At 44.1% G+C, this 19165-nt stretch overlaps 1 protein-coding gene across 6 annotated transcripts in view; it reads left to right on the plus strand.

Annotated features, from left to right (window-relative positions):
• Nucleotides 1–16793, plus strand: part of LOC118226857 (ELAV-like protein 2) — a 39517-nt gene extending 22724 nt beyond the window's left edge. For 2 of the 6 annotated variants that reach the window (XM_035416819.1, XM_035416822.1), the window contains 6 exons: nt 842–1082; nt 5565–5668; nt 8372–8525; nt 9849–10074; nt 11743–11781; nt 14055–16793. In XM_035416819.1, the coding sequence (XP_035272710.1) occupies nt 842–1082; nt 5565–5668; nt 8372–8525; nt 9849–10074; nt 11743–11781; nt 14055–14385 (1095 nt within the window). In that variant the 3' untranslated portion in view covers nt 14386–16793. Of the gene's footprint in view, nt 1–838; nt 1083–5564; nt 5669–8371; nt 8526–9848; nt 10075–11742; nt 11782–14054 lie in introns of all 6 variants that reach the window. The other 4 variants (XM_035416821.1, XM_035416817.1, XM_035416820.1 and 1 more) reach the window with 3 other exon arrangements.
• The last annotated feature ends 2372 nt before the right edge of the window (nt 16794–19165 follow it).

A 19165-nucleotide genomic window follows, 5' to 3' on the forward strand; every position in this document is an offset into this window, starting at 1 on the left:
GTTGCAAAAAATCATGAAATCTGTGATGCCTGTGACTTCTGTGACAAACACCGAGCCATAGAAATGATTACTCTTCAAGGAGAAATGAAAGATAACCTAGAACCCCCCCCACACAATATTTCAGTTCCATCCTGGCAATAGTCAAGTCCTTGCAACATTACACTGTCTCACAAAGAAGATATTCAATGCGCTAAACAGGAGTTTAAAAAAAACCAAGTCTTTTAAGCTCATACAACAAAAATGCTTCATACGCAAAATGCAATTTGCTGATCGTGTAATTGGCTGCAGCCGTAATATACGACATTAATTTCACACAGATTGCGTACGCACCAACATACCCTCGTCAGGCCGCAATGTGTGCTGCCAAATTTACGTACATAAATCTGGGCCATAGATTTTACATTTCAGCAGTTAGAAAATGCTGTTACCAAGAGCAACTTAACGCAGACTATATATTTACATACGACAAGATATTTTACTGAAGAAATTCAGTTGAAGTTCCTGGCTCACGGGTACAACGGCTATGCCTCAACTAGGAATCAAACTTTAGAGTCACCAGCTCAGTTCCCTAACCACTGCACCACACTGCTGCCCAGAATGCATTGCACAGTCATTTTGCTGGTAGTGCTTTTTTTTTAGATGTATGTAGTTTATTTGTATGCAGATATGACAAGTAATGGATACTAACTCACAATGTATTGGTGCCGGTTGTGTGGAGTCATTTCTTGTTTTTCTTTGTTTGGTCTTTCTAAATTACCAGTAAATTGAATCAGAGGTAGTTAGGTCTTTGGTCCTGACTTGCATTTCTTTTCCTTTTTCTTTATTTTATTTCTTTTAGCAGGTTATTGCTGCCATGGAAACACAGCTGTCCAATGGACCCACTTGTAACAGCACAACCAACGGTCCCTCGACAATGTCAAACAACTGCTCCTCTCCCATTGAATCGGGAAGCATAGAAGACAGTAAAACTAACTTGATAGTCAACTATCTGCCTCAGAACATGACCCAGGAAGAGCTGAAGAGCTTGTTTGGGAGCATCGGCGAAATCGAGTCCTGCAAATTAGTACGAGACAAAATAACAGGTAACGTGTCGAAGCCAATTTATTTTGCGCTGAATTCCTTTCGCAGGGACTTAACTGGCCTGTCACTGATCATTTGCACAGATTTGCCCCTCCACTTCCAAAGGCTTTCAGAAATGGCATTTAGGTCACACAGTTTGGTCCATTACCACAACTAAGGCTAGGTTTCCCTGTGTTTCACAGTCAGTTTCCTGTAATAGGGTGATATATTGGAATTGTGTTTACTCCATTTTACTGCATGTAACTGGTGCCATTTTAATACCAGGAGTTTACCAGTGTTGTTTGCATGCTGTGGTTAAGTGCTTAGACTCACAGTGGTTCTAAGCATGTGTTCAGCCTCTCAGCTTCTGTGGAGTTGACTGAAGGTGAATCAGCTGTTCGGAGACATTCCGATTGAGGTCTAGCATTAGACTACACTTTACACTTAGTGATCACTTTTATCTGAAAAATTTTATACAATGAAGGACAATCTGTTATCTGAGGTAAGACTGAATACTGGCCTTGGTTTTCTTTCAATTTTGGGTTATGGCATTTTTTTATTTAAACAAATGGTCGTGGAAGCATTTATTTATTTATTTTACGCGCGTTTCTTCAAAGACGTGAAACCTTTTCCTTTCTGAGCCGCTGGTTTGGCAGAAGGGTTAATGGAGAATTTCACCACTAATAATTTGGACAGGTAACGGTGGTGAATGGACTGCCCCTGTCACCACGGTTACTGGGGCACACGATTGGCTTCCTGGGCTCGACAGCCTCATATTTAGCAGCGTGAGCTTAATAGTCATTTACATTATGCACATTTATCCTCTGAATGCGAGTGAGAAAATGAAACCAATTGGGCTAAGCCAATGAAGTGGCGCGTGGTAGTAGAGCATTCACGGTTGTCAGGAGAAGACAGAGATGGTTGTGAAGGGGGGGGGGGGGGCAGGGGGATTGGCAGCATCATTATCTGTAATCATCATTAAAATAAGACTGGGGAGGCGGGCAACCTGTGTAGCGTGTGTCATTTGTACTGATAGGTCAGGTTTAATAAAGAGCAAATGTTAATGGATGTTTCACACGGTGGAAGGGGGAGGGGAAGGGGGCTTTATTAGGATTAGGAATAAAAAAATAATAATGTTTTCAGTTTGAGGACCTTTGCAACAGCATGTTCAAACAGAGTTTAATATCATAAAATTGGATTTTATACACATACACACATTCGAGTGAGAAGCCGCACCAGATCATTGATAAGCCAACCTGAACAGTTTTTAAATGAAATGAAATTTGAATTTTTACTCACAAAATGCATAATATATTAAGCATCTCAAAACAGGAGTGGAGCAGTTATAAATCCATGGTAGTCCATGCACCCAAATGTGATGTCCCAGTTACATTTTTGGTAGCCCAAGATATATACAGTACTGTAGACGGACGTGAATATACTGGTAAATGGATATAAGTAATACACAATTACCTGGCCATAATATAAATATAATTCATGCTATTTTTCTGCAGTGTATTAAAAGTGACATTATTTGTAAGAAACAGAATTCCCCCCACAGACATGGCTTCACGGCAGTGCTAGACTGGCTGATCTGCTCTGTGACATCATTTCAAAAAGAGCATGTGTGTTGCCTGTTCCTCAGGGAGCTGCTAGCCTGGGGCTTAGCCTAGGGCTGGGCTAATGATCACATGTTGGTTGCCTGGGCCTACAAGTAGCCGAATCCGTCATGCCCACCCCCCACCCCCCCATACCAGAATTATGCACTTGCAGTGGGGGGCCTTAGCCCACTGAGCCCCCACCAGCACTTAAAAAGACCTGGGGCCTAATTTAACCATCAGAAAGATTCGATCTTTAAGTGTGTGGAGCCACTGTGTCTCAGATTCTTTTCAGCGTGAATGTGAACATGTCGCTCGTTAAGATTATATTTAGGGAGAGAGAAAGAGAGAGAGAGAAGGAAAGAGAGAGAGAGGGAGGGAGGGAGGGAGGGAGTGAGAGGGAAAGAGAGAGAGAGGAAGGGGGGAGGAAGAGAAAGACAGAGAGAGAGGTCTTTAAATATAAGACTAATGTTGTGATTCACAATGCAGACATATATTTTAAAAGAACTAAACAACAACTATTAGTTCCATAACTATGAAGTATAAATATCTATTATGTAATGTGGTATCTGAGTAAATAGCAACTAATGAAGGGAAGCCAGGTTCCTCCCCACATCTGCTATGTGACCTGACACGAGCGCTCGTCTCTCCATATGTTTTATTGTGAACAGTTTGAGATCTTTCATAACTTACTGAACTTTACTAATTAACGTTTTACAGCTTTGGATAATAATAATTTAAAAATCTCTCTCCTTTGTGGAAAAAAACTGAATAATAATAATAATATATGAAAAAATGAAACTGGACAGAACGGAATTGAATTTCTCAGTCCTGAACATTCACTGATGTTCAGTAGCGGTACCAGACCTGCCTGCTACTCTCCACACTGTGCTCATACTACAACAAAGTGCTGATGAACCAGCACATCAGCAGCAATTAGCCTAATTAAAAGCTGTGGACGGTTTTAGTGTTGGTGTACTCACATTGCAAAAAATAAATAAAGAAAGAAATAAGAGCAGTAAGAACAAGATTGGTTAAGAAATCTGAACATCTGAAAAAAAATTTGAACATCTGAGAAAAACATATCTGAACACTGTAGAGAATGCTCAGGAAAAAAATGTAAATAATGGTGAATTTTTAATCTACAGAGACCATGGAGGTGTATGTAGTGCAGTCCGCAGCAGGTTATGCATCGTGTTGGTGTCTCCTTTCTGGTTGGTGTCTCATTTCCACCAAGGCAACCGTTATCTGTAATTCACTTGAGGACGTTAGTATTTAATTGTGTACAGTACAGAGAACAGGCAGGTGGGCGTGAAAAGAACAGCTGATGTCGGAGGGTATTCCCCTGCCCCCCCCCCCTCCCCCGGCCCCCTGCCCCCCCTCTCCCCCCCTCTCCCCCCCTCCCCCGGCTCCCCGCCCCTCCCCCCCCCCCTCCCCCCACCCCCTCTCTCCCCACGCCCCAATCGCTCCCCCCTGTCCTGCTTCAGCAGTTTATTCTTGCTTACTCAAGCCGCCCCCTCCCACTTCTGGGGCCTTCGCCGGTCTCAGCGCATCGCACGAGCGGCTACCCGGCCCGAACCTCGTTTGGAAACGCCGCGCCCATTTCCGGAGAACGCCGTCTCCCTCCACTCCCCCACCCCCCCCCCCCCCCCGGCACGACTTGGGAGCCAATTACGGCACAGGCAGATGTTTGGGGAGCAGCGTGCGCCCCATAGGGGGTGGGGGGGGAGGGACCCACAGGACGCTAAACCGCAGCCTCAGTGTTGGTTTCTAAAAACGTCTCTACCCAGGGAGAGAGCGAGCTAAGCCCTCCAGACACACGCGCGAGTGTCATCATCCCCTCCGTCTCATTTCCCAAAAAGCAGCTCTGCTACCCTCTCTCTCTTCCCTTGGACGGGAGCACTCGGTGAAAAACAAGGTGAACTCAAGTTTGCGAGCGGCTTATCACATCAAGGATGAACCCCCCCCCCCCCCCATTGTCCCCCCCCCCTCAACAAAAAGGCTGTCACGGCACAAATCCAGGGCAAGCTGCCAAGGGTGCTTCTGAAAAAGCCACCGTGAGACTGCTGTGGGGAGGAGAGAAAAATATGCCTCTCCGCGGTTACTGTCCCCTCCCCTGCTCCTGCGTCACCTTTCAGAAAATTGCTCTGGACCGGCGATGCGCCTCCTGCGCCGTTAAATTCATCCCGCCTTTTATTGCGGTGGTCGGGAGTTTTTCGGACGCGCCATTTTTACTTTCCCGAGACCTAGAAGTGTCACGTGCTGTCCAGCCACGTCCTAGCAAAAAGATGCCATTTGGATTCGGCCACTTTCAGCTTTCGACCGTTGTTGCTGGCAAAAGTTTAAAAAAAAAAAAAAAGAAAAAAAGAAGTGTTTTAGTACGAACACTGTGGGACTGCAGAGCGGTTGTCCTGCTGTGGTTTTGCATCTGCCAATCAAAAGCGCCAAGCTCCGTACAGGTAGGCAATTTCGAGGGCTTATCCTGTTAACCGGAGAGGAGAAGGTTGCAGGGACAAGCGGCCGGCTGCCATGGTAACCACCCCGACTCTTCGCTCAAGTTCCTCGGCAACCCTAATGACCGCAGTCAGTCAAAACCCCCAGATTAGCCTCTCGGCAAAGAAGTGGCACCTCAGACAGCACCGGCTTATTTCGGCCAATCAAAAAGGCTTGGCTCTCCGCAACAAAACACTACCATTGGTCCAAATCAGTGAGCAGCTGGTAGTTTATGGCAGCTCAATCAGCCTTCAACACACACCTCCTTCTCTCGACCCCGTTGACTTCCCAGGGTCCAGATATTTAATTTTATTGAATAAGTATTTTATGAAGCCTTTCTTTTGTAACTTCTCAGGCACGGTTGGACAGGTCTGCTAAATGGCCGGTCTAAAAATCTTGTTTATTTTGTTTCAGGACAGAGCCTAGGGTACGGGTTTGTGAACTACGTGGATCCAAAAGACGCAGAGAAAGCCATCAACACACTGAACGGGCTGAGACTTCAGACAAAAACCATTAAGGTAAGCAGAGTGGAGACGGGTTATCAGTATTCAGACAGAAGGGTACAGAAAAAAAAAAGATTGTTTCATATGTGAATTTAACATTTTCGCATGTGAATTTAAATATTCACATGTCAAAAGAAAATGCCACATGTAAACTAGACATTTTCACATGTGAATGAAAATGTCCACGTGTGATAAAAAATGAGACATGAAATTCCACATTTTCACACGTAACTTTTTTCAGGATGTGAATCTCATCAGTGTCATTATTCACAAGTCTATACATTCTCAGGAGCTGAGATAAGCTAAAAATGGTATGCTTTTTATTTTCATGTGTTTATGCTTATTTTTCTGTTTCCTTGGCACCGGTGTTTTGTAAACGCTGCAAAGCTGCGAACGGCAATGGCACAGATATTTTACACTTTAACTTAACTCTGTTTGAATGTAATCGTCAACTGATTAGCTGACCGTTGCTTACATGTTGTCCGTTTGACTGACCAACATCTTAGTGAAAGTAGGCACCGATTCTATTAAATTATTAAACCAGTATGTCAGTGTTGCTGAAACGAATCTGTAAAAATCCTTGAGTATTTCAAATATTCATCACGTACCTGTACTCACATTCTCAGTCGCATTTATGAAAGTATGACGGTAATTGTCATATTTCTGCATTCATAAGGACAGAGTATCACTGATTATATTTATTTGTTATTCAATGTTTGAAATGACAGAGGGGAAGGCCTTGCTGCTCTTTCCTGTTGACTTCATTGATCTGGAAGCGACAGAATTGATCATTTTTTCATGGAATAATTAAAGCAGGTGAATGTTGTCGATGGAAGAAAAACGGAGAAGGTTCACAGCAATGAACTGTCGAGCCACCACACAAACAGTGTAAAATTTCTCACCCAGGCTGGCTGGGATTCAATCACCATTAGACCTTAATGAACAACTAAAAGCAAGAATCAGGTTTTCTCTTCAAAACAAAGAAAAAATAATGGCTTGGCAAGTCCAGCAAGCACAAAAAAAGCTAACACACTAAAACAGAGTTTGTGAAAAGATAGTGTAACATTTGGAGTTTACTGGTGAGGCAAACTTAAGGACAAATGTTGATTGAATACCGGCCTTTGTCTCTCTGGAAATGCGGGGCGTAGCAGGCAACTAAAAAAAACAACTGCAGGGCGCCAAGGATTGAGTCAGCACACCTCCAGTACGAACGCGGAGAGCAGACCAGAAATGCCAATTTACTGCTGCTGCACGAATCCCAACTTCCCACAAGCAATTTCTCACGCGCCCCCCAGATCCCAACCTCCCTGGCCCTGGCGATGGAGGGCCACGAGGACACAAATCATATTACATCACTTCCCACTGAGAGGGCTACACCCCGAGAGCCTCACTTTGGAATACTGCTTAAAAACCTCACTTTTTTTTTTGTTTTTTTTTTGTTTTCTTTTGTTCGCGGAAGCGCATTTCCCCCAAGGTGTCGTCTGTAGACATTTGCCCTTGTGGTCAGTTATTGGCGACCTTGACCTCTTGACCTTTTGCAAGACAACAAACCACCCCCGACGGGCCGGCTGCAGTCGGCCGTTGCTTTCATCTTAGATCGATTAGCTCATTTTGTTTCCCAGCTACCGGTAGTCATGGAGACGTTGACGGCGAGGTCATGCGGAGACGAGCGCTGCTGTGATGTCACCGTGTGTTTCTTTCCCTCTTTGTTGACATTGACATTAGTCACAGTATTTAGTCGTGCAGTTTCAATATTGGAACGAAAACAACTGCTTCGCCTCTAAGTGTCCTCTGTGGTAATACTTACAATACTTATGCCTACAAAAAAAAAAAAATAATCAAGTGACGATGGGAATGAACATACGTAAAGAGCAATTTTGTATTCTTGTTAAGGACAAAAAAAATGACAGAGTAAGTGAACGCAACCTGCTTTTAAAGAGACAGTTTCCTCCTGTGAATATTTTTTAGGATATCTACTCCCCGCGCACACAGAGGACACACTAACTGAAGCAGGTCCGTACTGAGTGCCGTCATTAACGTCACCCGCCACCGATAATGATCTGGCGGCGCAGACGTGAAACCGCAGATCACTTCCTCCGCGTCGGACGTGCGGCTGCGCTGAGAGGGATTACGGGAGGGGCCGGAGCGGGGTCCATTAGCGCCGCTCGACTGATCGAGCGGAATCGTCCCGCGGCCCCGCTACGCACACACATCGCTCGTCCTGCCGCCGTGGGTGCGGGGGAACCCGTTTGGGACCGACTTTCTGCTCTAAACCTCCTTCCTGCGGGATGCGCTGTACAATCAGCCGACTCAACGTGTTTCTGCATGTGGCCTGTCAGTGATATAAGTGGTACCTCATAGGCCACCGTATCCGTGGAATGGTGTTAGAAGTAGTCAGAATGAATAAGAACCCAGTTTCTGCAGGAGGAAGCTGTATCAGAGGATTAGAATTGGGATTTATTACCCTGTTTAAGTCCGTAGAGGTTGTACAATGAAGCTTTTAATATCGCACATTTTTTTGTATATACTTCTTGTTTAATTTACTTGATTTTTTTAAAAATCCATTGTTTTTCCATGCTAAATGCATTTCATCATTGTCATTGCCATCAAAGCCTGCAAATGTAAAACGATGTGTAAAAAATGTCCAAGTGCCCACCTGTAAAGTCATTCTTCCCCCTCGTCGTCGTCGTCGTCGTCGTGTTCCAACTTACCTGTCAGGTATCGTACGCCCGCCCGAGCTCGGCCTCCATCAGAGACGCCAACCTGTACGTGAGCGGCCTGCCAAAGACCATGACCCAGAAGGAGCTGGAGCAGCTCTTCTCCCAGTACGGCCGCATCATCACCTCACGCATCCTGGTGGACCAGGTGACCGGTGAGTAGGGGACACCTCCGAGCCGGGTCAACACTGAGATGCCACCCCCCCAGGGGGGTAAGCACAGCTCCACCTCCAGGCTCCTCTGCCCTGAAAATACAGTGCAGAGTGAGAGCTGATCAGTCAGTCGAAAAGACAGGACTAGAACCAAAAAGAGGACAACCGGGCAACCCAGCCCTCTACCCCAAGCTAGAAAAGGAAATCAAAAATTCACATGAAAGTACGTCTCATAATAATCCGAGGTTACGTTTGAATTTCCTTGCTATACTAGTTAGCTGAAGATCGCTTGCCGTAACTAGCTAGTTAGATTGCTAACCTACTGTAGAAGGTAAACAGCCGGACAGGAACAGACGTGCAGCCAGGCACAAGGCACATGATGAATGGCCTCCATCTTTCTTTTTTGAATCATCCAAGCAGAAAGCCCTTGAGCGCGATCGCGTCAGTTGGGAAGAGTAGTGACATACTCCCGACTCGGGAGAACACTGTGGCCCGACACAAACTGGTAGAATTTTTGAATGTTGAATTTTGCAGCGTCTCGCTCTTGCCGGTGCTGAAACGCGTGAGTAGTTCCGCCCACACAGGGATTTGGGACGAGGCCTTCACTGGTAATTGCTGCTAAGCCAATTTTAAGGTTTCACTTGACAAAGACATTGCCGAAGGCAAAGTTCCTCTCCAACTGCCTCCTCAAAAGTTGGCTTTAAGATCGACTTCTCAGGTGAGCCAAGAATAAAAAAAACACACAGACCTGCCAAATTGCCATCCATAAATATCAGCACTGTCAAAATGACCTTGTCTTTATGGCTCCTACGGGCTTCCTTAGCTTTTTTTGTTTTGTTTTGTTTTTTGTGTTTTTTTTTCCGTTTTAACTGAATAAACTCGCTGGCAGAAATGTCAGTTCTGAGACACAGCTTTGAAAGCTATGCCCTGCAGTGCATGCTGGATGAACACACAGACTTCTCAGCCAATCACAGTCTTTCCGCTGGGGCCCCTGAACAGGATGCAATGCGGGACAGCCTCTGTGATTTTATGGGAACAGAAGACCAGCGAGTATATTTCCTGCCCGTCAGGAATAGAGCCTGCTGGGCATGGTGCTGCAGAAAGATGACTCTGCAAAGGCTCTCTCAATAGCCTGGCCATATAATCCCTAACCGTATTTTATGTGGTCAGTTTTTATGTCCTTGGTTTTAAACATTTTCCTGATTTAATGCGCCTAGAACAGCTCAAAAGGTTTTTTTTTTTTTTTACGGACTGTCAGCTGAATGCAAAATCTCCTTCCACACTCAAGTAAAAAAAAAAAAAAATCTCCTCCTTTCCACACTCCAGGTATCTCCAGAGGGGTGGGGTTCATCCGGTTCGACCGGCGAATCGAGGCCGAGGAGGCCATCAAGGGGCTGAACGGCCAGAAGCCGCCGGCCGCCGCGGAGCCGATCACGGTCAAGTTCGCCAACAACCCGAGCCAGAAGACCAGCCAGGCGCTGCTGTCTCAGCTGTACCAGTCCCCAAACCGGCGCTACCCGGGCCCGCTGGCTCAGCAGGCCCAGCGCTTCAGGTTAATGAACACCGCCCTTCACACACAGTCCAGCTGTAGCATCTTTTTTTTTTGTTTATGTTGTTGGAGGTTTTTTGGATGGACCGCAACAGCGGGGCCAGCCCTACAAACGCGAATGTCTGTCTGTGACTGAGTGACTGAGTGGTCTGACTGAGCGATGGAGTTACACCATTTGGTCGGCCGAGTTATGAAGTTACGCCATTGGTCGGCCGGATGAAGTGTGTTGTGTATGGTCCAGCCATATACTAGGTTTTGACCTGGTCTTGTTTAAGTTTTTTTTTTTTTTTTTTTAAATGCTAAGGTCCAGAAGGATCTGAAGCACCTCCTTCCTTGGCCTTCCCACCATATTCTGTAGCGTTATGCTGTTATCAGTGACCTACACTCTCTAAACAGATGCATTAAAAAATACACATACTGTGTCATTTTTTAAACATGCCTCCATGCCTGGTTAAGCACAGCATATTTTGTGTTACCTTCAAAAGTCTCTCTTTGCATATGTGCAAGACAAAAGTAGTAACATTGACGCAAAATGTGTTGAAAGCAACACAAACGTACAGTAGTAACACAAGAAGTGTATCGGAAATTAACACATACTTTTTGAGAATGTACATTACTGTTTAAATCCATCTACCAACTTTTGAAAGGTATATATGCAGTTTTATCTTGATGCATGCACACTTCATCACCCGATGGCCGATTTCAACTGCCAGGCTTTAAAAAAAAAAGAAAAAGAAAAGATTGTCAGTACTGCGTGTAGTCAAGTCAACAGATTATGGATCTCTCTTTGAGAGATCAATGCTTCATGAGGATGCTTATAAACCAAGGTCTTTCTAAATATTGACCCCTTTTTTTTTTTTTTTTTTTGCAGATGCCAAACAATTTCTTCTCTCTAGCTTCGTTCTGGTCTTTCTAACACTCCAGATTTTGTGCTTAAAGCCCCAGTGCATTCTGGGTCACGAGTTATTAAAAGTGAAGTCACGGGCCTGAATAGAGTTTTTGAAGAGGCACTTTTGAGAAGCGCAGACGCGGTTCTTTGAGACAGCTCTTGGGAGCTGTTTTGTAACGTGCCACTTTAGATCAGGATGAACACTTCCGCTCGCACCATCAGGGTGTGTGCGTGTGTGTGTGTGCGTGTGTGTGTGTGCGTGCGTGAATGTGTGTGTGCGTGTATGTGTGTGCGTGCACGCATGCAGGCGTACGTGCATGCATGGGTGTGTGTGCGTGTGTTTTCTCTCTTCTGATGCCTGCCCTACTCTTTGCATGGGAGACACTACTGGAATAGAAAGAGTCAGCCTAAAAAAGTGACTCCATAAGAATGACGGATTTGTGAAAAGGGTTTGCGCGCTTTTTAATGCCAAAAAAGACAGATTTGTGAAAAACAAAATCTCCAATGTTTCATAACGTGAGGTTGTTGTCTGTGGTATACAGTACATATATTACCATAAGGTATCCACCATGATTAACGGTTAAGGATAGCCTACTGCAACATATTTCACTCCACATTTTTTACAGATCTAAACTTCAATTCTTCTGGCAAACACCTGTCCTACAAGGTTAATGTGGAAATCCAGTTCAATCAGTCAACCGAATCATGCCTTTATGTAACAGAAGTACCTAATGTATCTGTTAAACGGCTAAATTTTAAACTTCGTTTAATCTCCGTTTCAGGTTGGACAATCTCCTAAACATGGCCTACGGAGTGAAGAGGTAAATATCGTAAGAACGTTCAGACATGTGACATCTTAACATCAGCCATCCAATTCAGCCTCAAATCCCTGCTGCGCTCACTCTGATTGGACATCATACTGCAGGAGAATTGCATTATGGATGGAAGAGGGGGGGTAAGGGGTCACTGGCTCCAAGTTTGGTCTGTTGATCAGAAGTACCGCGAGCGTCCAATCAGAACTGCCGGTGTCCAGACCGAGCAAAACGCCCCCCCCCCCCCCCCCATTGAGAAATCAGCAGTGAGGAAAAGGCACCCTTAAATGACCTCATCACCCAATAGCCAATCAACTCGTAGACACAGCTTTTATCCACTAATGTCATTACTGATAGTAAGTTCCTGGAGACCTGACCAGTCACAACCGAGTGATCCGTCCCACAGATTTTTGTTGTACCATTTCCCTCACTGTTCAAGCTGCGGAAACGTGCCTCATCCAGACTGTGATGGTGGAGATGACTGTGTTGGACAGAGCTGGGCTACGCTAGGCTAGCACTGCCCTGTAAACACAGCGGGAGTAAACTGCCGGTTAATTGCTGGATTTAAGCAAAGTGCTCCTTGTGGTATCTGATGGAAGAGAACTCCAGTAAGCAAGGAGAGAGACGTGTGTGGGTCAAGTGCACTGGTTTTCATCAGATGTTCTCGGGCCTGGTTCTGGTGCACCCCTGAGTATGCTGTTTTTTGTTCAAGTCGTAATTGAAATTCGTGAAGTACCAAGAGCTGCTCGTTGTTTTTTTTTTTTTTTTAATTAGAGCCGCATTCTGTAAAAAGGATTAACTAGTCGGATCAATTCTCCGACAGCTAATGCTTTCTGTTTTCTGTAACGCGCTTGTGGCAAACGCTTCCTTGTGGACGAGGTCACAACCTGTGTCGGCGATTTTAAATGACAGATTGCAGCTGAAGTCCTTAATGCAGAAAGAGGACACCTGCTCATTGAAATTAAACCATGTGGAAAATGAAGAGTTGAAGGACAGAGCGAAAGGGTAATGAGCCAAAGCAACATCGTGATGAAGTGTGTTTAAGCGCAAAATTGTGGGGACAAAACTCTGGGGAGGACTTTTTACTTTCTGGACCTGGATTTTCCACCTCCGCATACTTTCATGAACTTACTACAGTCGGTGACTTGTAGAAGCGTCTTCTCCCCATCAGTATGATTGTGATAATTTTGTTGGTGGTAAACAAAGGCAAACCCCCCGCCCCCTCCACCCCCGGTCCACAATCACAGCCTACCCCGCCCCTGCCCATTTGTCTGGATCACAATCACCAACCCCAACCTCGTCAACATTCTAGTCCCCTCTCATCCCCCTAGTGCTGATTTAAGCTTTTTTTTGTGTAAGGCAGGTCAGGCTAGGCTAGTCAAGGCGAAAAAAAAAAAAATGTGAGTCACACCTTTCTGCTTCTCACGGGGCTTTCAAACGGAGTTAAATATTAAAAGAACCGTGCTCCCTTGGCTTTTTATGAAACGCGCCCCCCCTCGCCGCGCCCCCCCTCGCCCCCCCCTCCCTTGTGGTTACAGAGTTCCTTCAAGGTGCCTCGGGGCACTAAGGACACCCATCACACTGCGTAGTCTCAGGGAAGCCAACTGGAGCGGATGTGTGTTTGAGACGCTGACAGAGAGAGAGGCCTCGTCTCCCCGAGAATTCACGGATTCCTGCTCCGTCAGTTTTTTTTTTTTTTTTTTTTTTTTTTCGAGAGCTTGTTCAAATTTATGATAATACAAAAAAAAAAAAGAAAAGGAGAAAGAAGAAAAGCAGGGCATGGTCCCAGGAAATCCCCGCAGATGTTGCGTAATATCCCATATGTGCATGCGATGCGTGTTTGAAAGGGAAGGCTTCGTCAGCAGCAGCCTGCTGTGCCAAAAACAAAGCAGCAGAAAAAGAAAAGTCCCCTCCAAACAAGAGGAGGAGAGCCTCTCTTTCTGCTGCTCTACACACACACAGTCACAGGCACACACAAAGACACACACATACGCACACACGCATACACACGTGCACACACACACACATGCATACACGCACACATACACACACTAGCATACTAACACTCACACACACTCACACACACTTGTACATACACACACACACACGTGCACACACGCACACACACACATACAGACTCACACTCACACACGTGCACGCATGTGTTTGATTTTGAGACTCCTGTGAGATGCCACTGCCCTGTCCTGCCTGGATGTGATTCTCTGTACAGCCAGGGACAGCACTAGGACTGTACTAGGATTCTCCTCTGCTCTGTGTTCCAGCAGGTTCTCTCCCATGGCCATCGACGGGGTCACCAGCCTGGCGGGCATCAACATCCCCGGCCACGCGGGCACGGGCTGGTGCATCTTCGTCTACAACCTGGCGCCCGACGCCGACGAGAGCATCCTGTGGCAGATGTTCGGGCCCTTCGGCGCGGTGACGAACGTCAAGGTCATCCGCGACTTCAGCACAAACAAGTGCAAGGGCTTCGGCTTCGTCTCCATGACAAACTACGACGAGGCGGCAGTGGCCATCGCCAGCCTCAACGGATATCGACTTGGGGACAGAGTTTTGCAAGTATCATTTAAAACCAACAAGACACACAAGGCCTAATATCTCCACGTACTATAGAACAAAAAACTTTTATTATATTATACATATACATATTAGTTAAAATGTCTTTAAGTCCGTTACAAAGCAAAATAATTGATATTTAGCGTCTGTGTTTTTCCCAGTTTTATTTTTATTTTTTATTACTAGTCTTTGAAACTTCCTAATATATTGCATTTAAATAGAGCAACGACAACAAGTTTTGTTTTTTGCTTGTCTCTTATTATTTATTTATTTCTTTTTTTGCACAGTGTGTTACAGTGTGTTACTCTAATACCTCCTTCAAAGAAGAAGGACCTTTATAAATGTTACGGCTAAAGTTTTGTTTGGTTGTGATTTTGTTACTTACTGGTTCTGCTTTTGAAATGTCTTGTAAGGCGTTGTAAAGTGCTTTTGTTTTGTATCTTTCCTCAGTGTCTTCATTTGCTTCGGTGTATTTGCCTGTATGTGACTAACAGAAAATACTGACTTAAATCGAAGCTCTTTTACTTTACACGTTTTCTGTTTATTTCATATAGACATTTTGTTGTATCAGTTGGTTTATTGGTTGGCTACATAATGTTGTGTATTGTAAGATTAACAGAGATGACTTTTCATAAAGCAGTACCTTGCCAAAGAGCTAAGAACCTCTTTGATATGGGTTTAAAGAAGCATCTATTTTTATATTAAAAAGAAAAAAAACAGAAGGAAAAAAAAAAAAAACATTTGGAGCATCTTTTTACTGGACCTGGAACAACTATTTTGACTTGGATACTTTGAGAAATATCTTCGTATTACACCTTGTGAGCTTTTGAACTTTGCCAGGAAGTTTGCAGCGGTCAATATTTCTGGAGAGCTTTATGACGCAAGATACCTTTTGACATCTTTGTATTATCTTAAGATTATATTAATGGCTGATGTTGGTTAATTGGTGTTGGTTTCATTTGTACGATCATAAGTTAGTGGCCCGGTAATCCTGGGTACTCTTACATACAGCTTGTGCGTGTGTCTCTTATTTTAAACAAATAATACAAAAGTATGATTTTTGCAAAAGTGCATGTGAATTCTAAAAAGGTAAAAATGAAAGTTTAAGGGGAAAATAAATCGGTTCTTCCTGTAGCATTCCCTTCTGATAGAGCTCAGTGTTTAGTGATGTACTTGCTATATTAAAGATCCATTTTGCCTGTATTAAAAATTTAGGGTTTTTACCTGCTTTTGAGAGAAAGAGCTGGACAAGTCTGCTAAAGCCGCATCTAGAAATGAAACATTCAAATGAAGACTTAATGTGACACGGGTGAAGGATTCATTTTGAGCCCTGTAAATAAGTCCTTGTGTTGAGTATGTGATTTTTTTACAATTTAAAATGTTTAAATTTCTTTTTTTTTTTTTTTTTGAAAAGTCATTTTTGCTTTGCTTTTGTATCCAAGTTTGATTTTTACATTGAGATACCTTGTTGTGCCAATTATTTCTGAACGTTGTTTACATTATGAGTTTACATGCTTTTCTTCTTGTTTCATGGACCTACACTGCATTGCATTGGACTGTTTGTTTGATGTATAGAGGTTCTTCTTAATTATGGTTTTAAGAATACATATTTGCTTTCTTGTCTCATGTATAAATTATATGAATAATATATATACGTATATGGATGTAAACCTCGGTTTTAAAAAATTTGCTAACATTTTTTTTTTCATACAGAAACCAAATGCATACGAGCTGTCTTAAACTATAAACAGATATGCAGTATATTGCTTAAATCACAGCGAGGAGAGCATTCATGGAGGGATCATACCTGGGCGATATCTCGCTGGACCGAACAGACTGGAGGTGCCTAGGTGCACTAGCATCTGTACTTGTACCTTGCTTTGTGTAAACAAATTCACGCTTGTTTCCACCCCCATATCAAGCAGTGCGCGATGCGTCATATTATTTACCTTCGCAGTTTCTTTTTTTTGGGTTTATTGCAGCGGAGGACTGTTTGAAAAAGAAAAAGAAAAAAAACTTTGGTTGAGATTATTCGGCGTGCGCAGCTGTGAATGCGTTTTTCAGTGTTCAGTGTCCTCGCGAAGGCTTCTCGCTGCTGTGAACCACCGGTCCGAAAAGCGTTTCGCCCTCTTCACCTGTCCTTTCTGAGAAAGTTTACCGCAGTACCGATGACGCGGGGATTCAGTGTTAATCACCCGGATGTTCAAGTCCTGAAGGCATCAAGAGCGCAGAACACAATCCAGCTCGACTTCATCTCTGAGCTCTAAACGTGACGCGGATATTTACTTGAAGTGGAATGGTATGACTTAATCCGCGGCTGTTGGGATGGAGCACATATTGTTTTTTTGTTGAATATTACAAAGGATGTACATGTTGGTTTAATTTATGTTTGAATACTTTGTATTTTTTTCATGTTCGGTGCATCAATAAACAAGTTGAAGGGAAAATCCAGCTTTCAAATTAAATTTTTTATTTTTAATTTATTATGTATTTTTAAGCGATACACTTCAATATGTACTGTTCAGTTTCCAGAGTTAAACAGTTAAAGTCATTGACGTTCAGCTTGTGAATGCAAGGGCTCTTTATCTCTGAGCTATGAATGTAACATGGATATGGAATGACTCAGTCCCATTCACGGTTGCATGTATAGAATTCTCAGGCATTGTGGTTTAAACTTCCTGTGATTTTGTATGTATATATTTCTGCAGTATATCAGCTACCTTCATGCTTCTGATTCTGAGATGAAACTCTTCCTTCCCTCATTTCGCATTGGTGTTACGGGCGAAGGGCTTGTGCTGGAGGAGGAAGTGGTGGTTTTCGGTGATGAATCAAATCCAGGTTTTGGTTTTGGTTTTACCGTGCACTTCTGTGAGAGGGAGAAGCAGACGAATGTTCCGCCAACATATGCCAAGAAAAAAAAAAACATCTGAAGAAACCGAAGATGAATATTAGACCAAAAACTGTTCCAAGGACTACACGTCGACTGCCGCACGGAGGATGAACATGCGGTCTTATTTGGTTATGTGGTCGCGTTCTGTGTCATTTTGGTGGCGTTATCTAAGTCTGGGTTTTCTTTCTTTCCGGCCAAAAATGTCCTGGTACCCATCCATCTTCCCTTCACTTTCAACAAGAAGTCCAGAACCAAAAGCTGTCAAGCGAGGCCCAAGATAAACAGATCCACCAGCATATTTCACAGAGAGGATGATCAATGTTCTCTCCTTTTTCTGAACCAAAACATTTGACCAGATGCGAGTAAATTGGTAGCTAAATTTTTCTTCATCTGATGACAAATCATGGCCTATTGTTTTCTCTGTTAGAGCTTTTCCCTCAGTTAAAGAAATTAGTATGATGAGCTGACTAATGAATCACAATGTACCAAGGAAATCTAAGCTACACACTCCTCTAATCAAACTGTAATTTTTATTTAACCAATGTTTTGACCACAGGTCTTCATCAGGATGCAAAACAGATCTTTCTTCCCCATGAACTCAAAATCCTGATTTCTGTGATCATTGTATGATTGAGTTCATCCTGAAGCACATCCAACACACTGCAGCAGCAACCATGTTTGTGTTATTTATTACCCTGCTGAGTGGAATATCATTTCAGTGTGGGAAATAAGCAGTCATCCTGCCTGTGTGTGTGTGTGTGTGCGTGTGCATGCATGCATGCATGTGTGTGCATGTGTGTGTTCTATATATGTGTTTGAGTGTGTTTGAGTGTGTGCGTGTGTGTTTGAGTGTGTTTCTGTGTGCGTGTGTGTGCGTGTGATGAATCTCAGTCCTTTTACTTTAGAGGCTTATCTTGCCTGTATGCTTAGCTGAGAATCCACTCCAGTGGAGGTGTCACGTTGAAATATTCACGGAAAACGCAGCCCAACCCTGCATACTGCATGACGTATCCTTACGGGAACTCTTACTCAAGGAGCTATGCCAGGTTACGCAAGAGGCCCGATGATAATTTAGCTTCCCTGCTGGACTCAACACACACAGCAAGATACGAATTACACAAGCCAAGGTTCCTTACACAACATGAAGCAGAACAACACATACATGTAAATATTTGCCCTTTCTTTGGTGGTGAAAAGCAATCTGTTTTATTCACCCTTATTTTAAACGCAGTCTTGAGTCTCCTTTCAATTACTGCACTTTTCTGCGCTTCTGGTGGATTTTTATGCAGCTTGACTTTGGCTAGGCTCTGGTACTGCAGGCCACATGCACAAGTTTATTTGTATTTACTTTGAAGAGATTGAATGAGGATGTTCGGAGAGTTCGCCCCATTAAAGGCAAACTGTCCTGCGTATCTGAGATGACACAGCAACCCGAGACGTTAACAGAACGCATAAGAGGCGCAGCGTTTTTACCGACGAGACGAAGCTGAGGAATGCAGCTCTGTTTGTTTCCCAGATGCGCTCCTCGATTCCTTCGAGTGCTGAGTTTGGTGCTGAAAGCTGAATGGAAGGCTTCTGAATTTCAACAAAGACCTTCAAAAGTATGCAGCCTTTTTTATGGATTATCCTGAAGCAAGCACAATGTCGCTATTGTCGGTGTGAATTGCTTCCCTGGGCTACCTGATCTGAGCGTCTCGTAAAAGGGAAATCTCCCCCGTGATATTCCACGGACGGGACAAGAGGGACCCCAACCACGGCATTCCGAAGGGGGCGGTGTCGGTGCGAACGTGACCCGAAATCTCACGTTCACATAGTGGACCCTATCTCCCCCTGCAGCGAGGGTTCCGGCCGTGACTGTTTCCGTGCCAACGTCCTCTCAACATCACCGCAACCTTTCCTCCTTCCAGGAAGCAACCGTAGCAAGGCCGG

The sequence above is a fragment of the Anguilla anguilla genome, chromosome 5, assembly GCF_013347855.1.
Source record: "Anguilla anguilla isolate fAngAng1 chromosome 5, fAngAng1.pri, whole genome shotgun sequence".
Taxonomy (NCBI): Eukaryota; Metazoa; Chordata; class Actinopteri; order Anguilliformes; family Anguillidae; genus Anguilla; species Anguilla anguilla.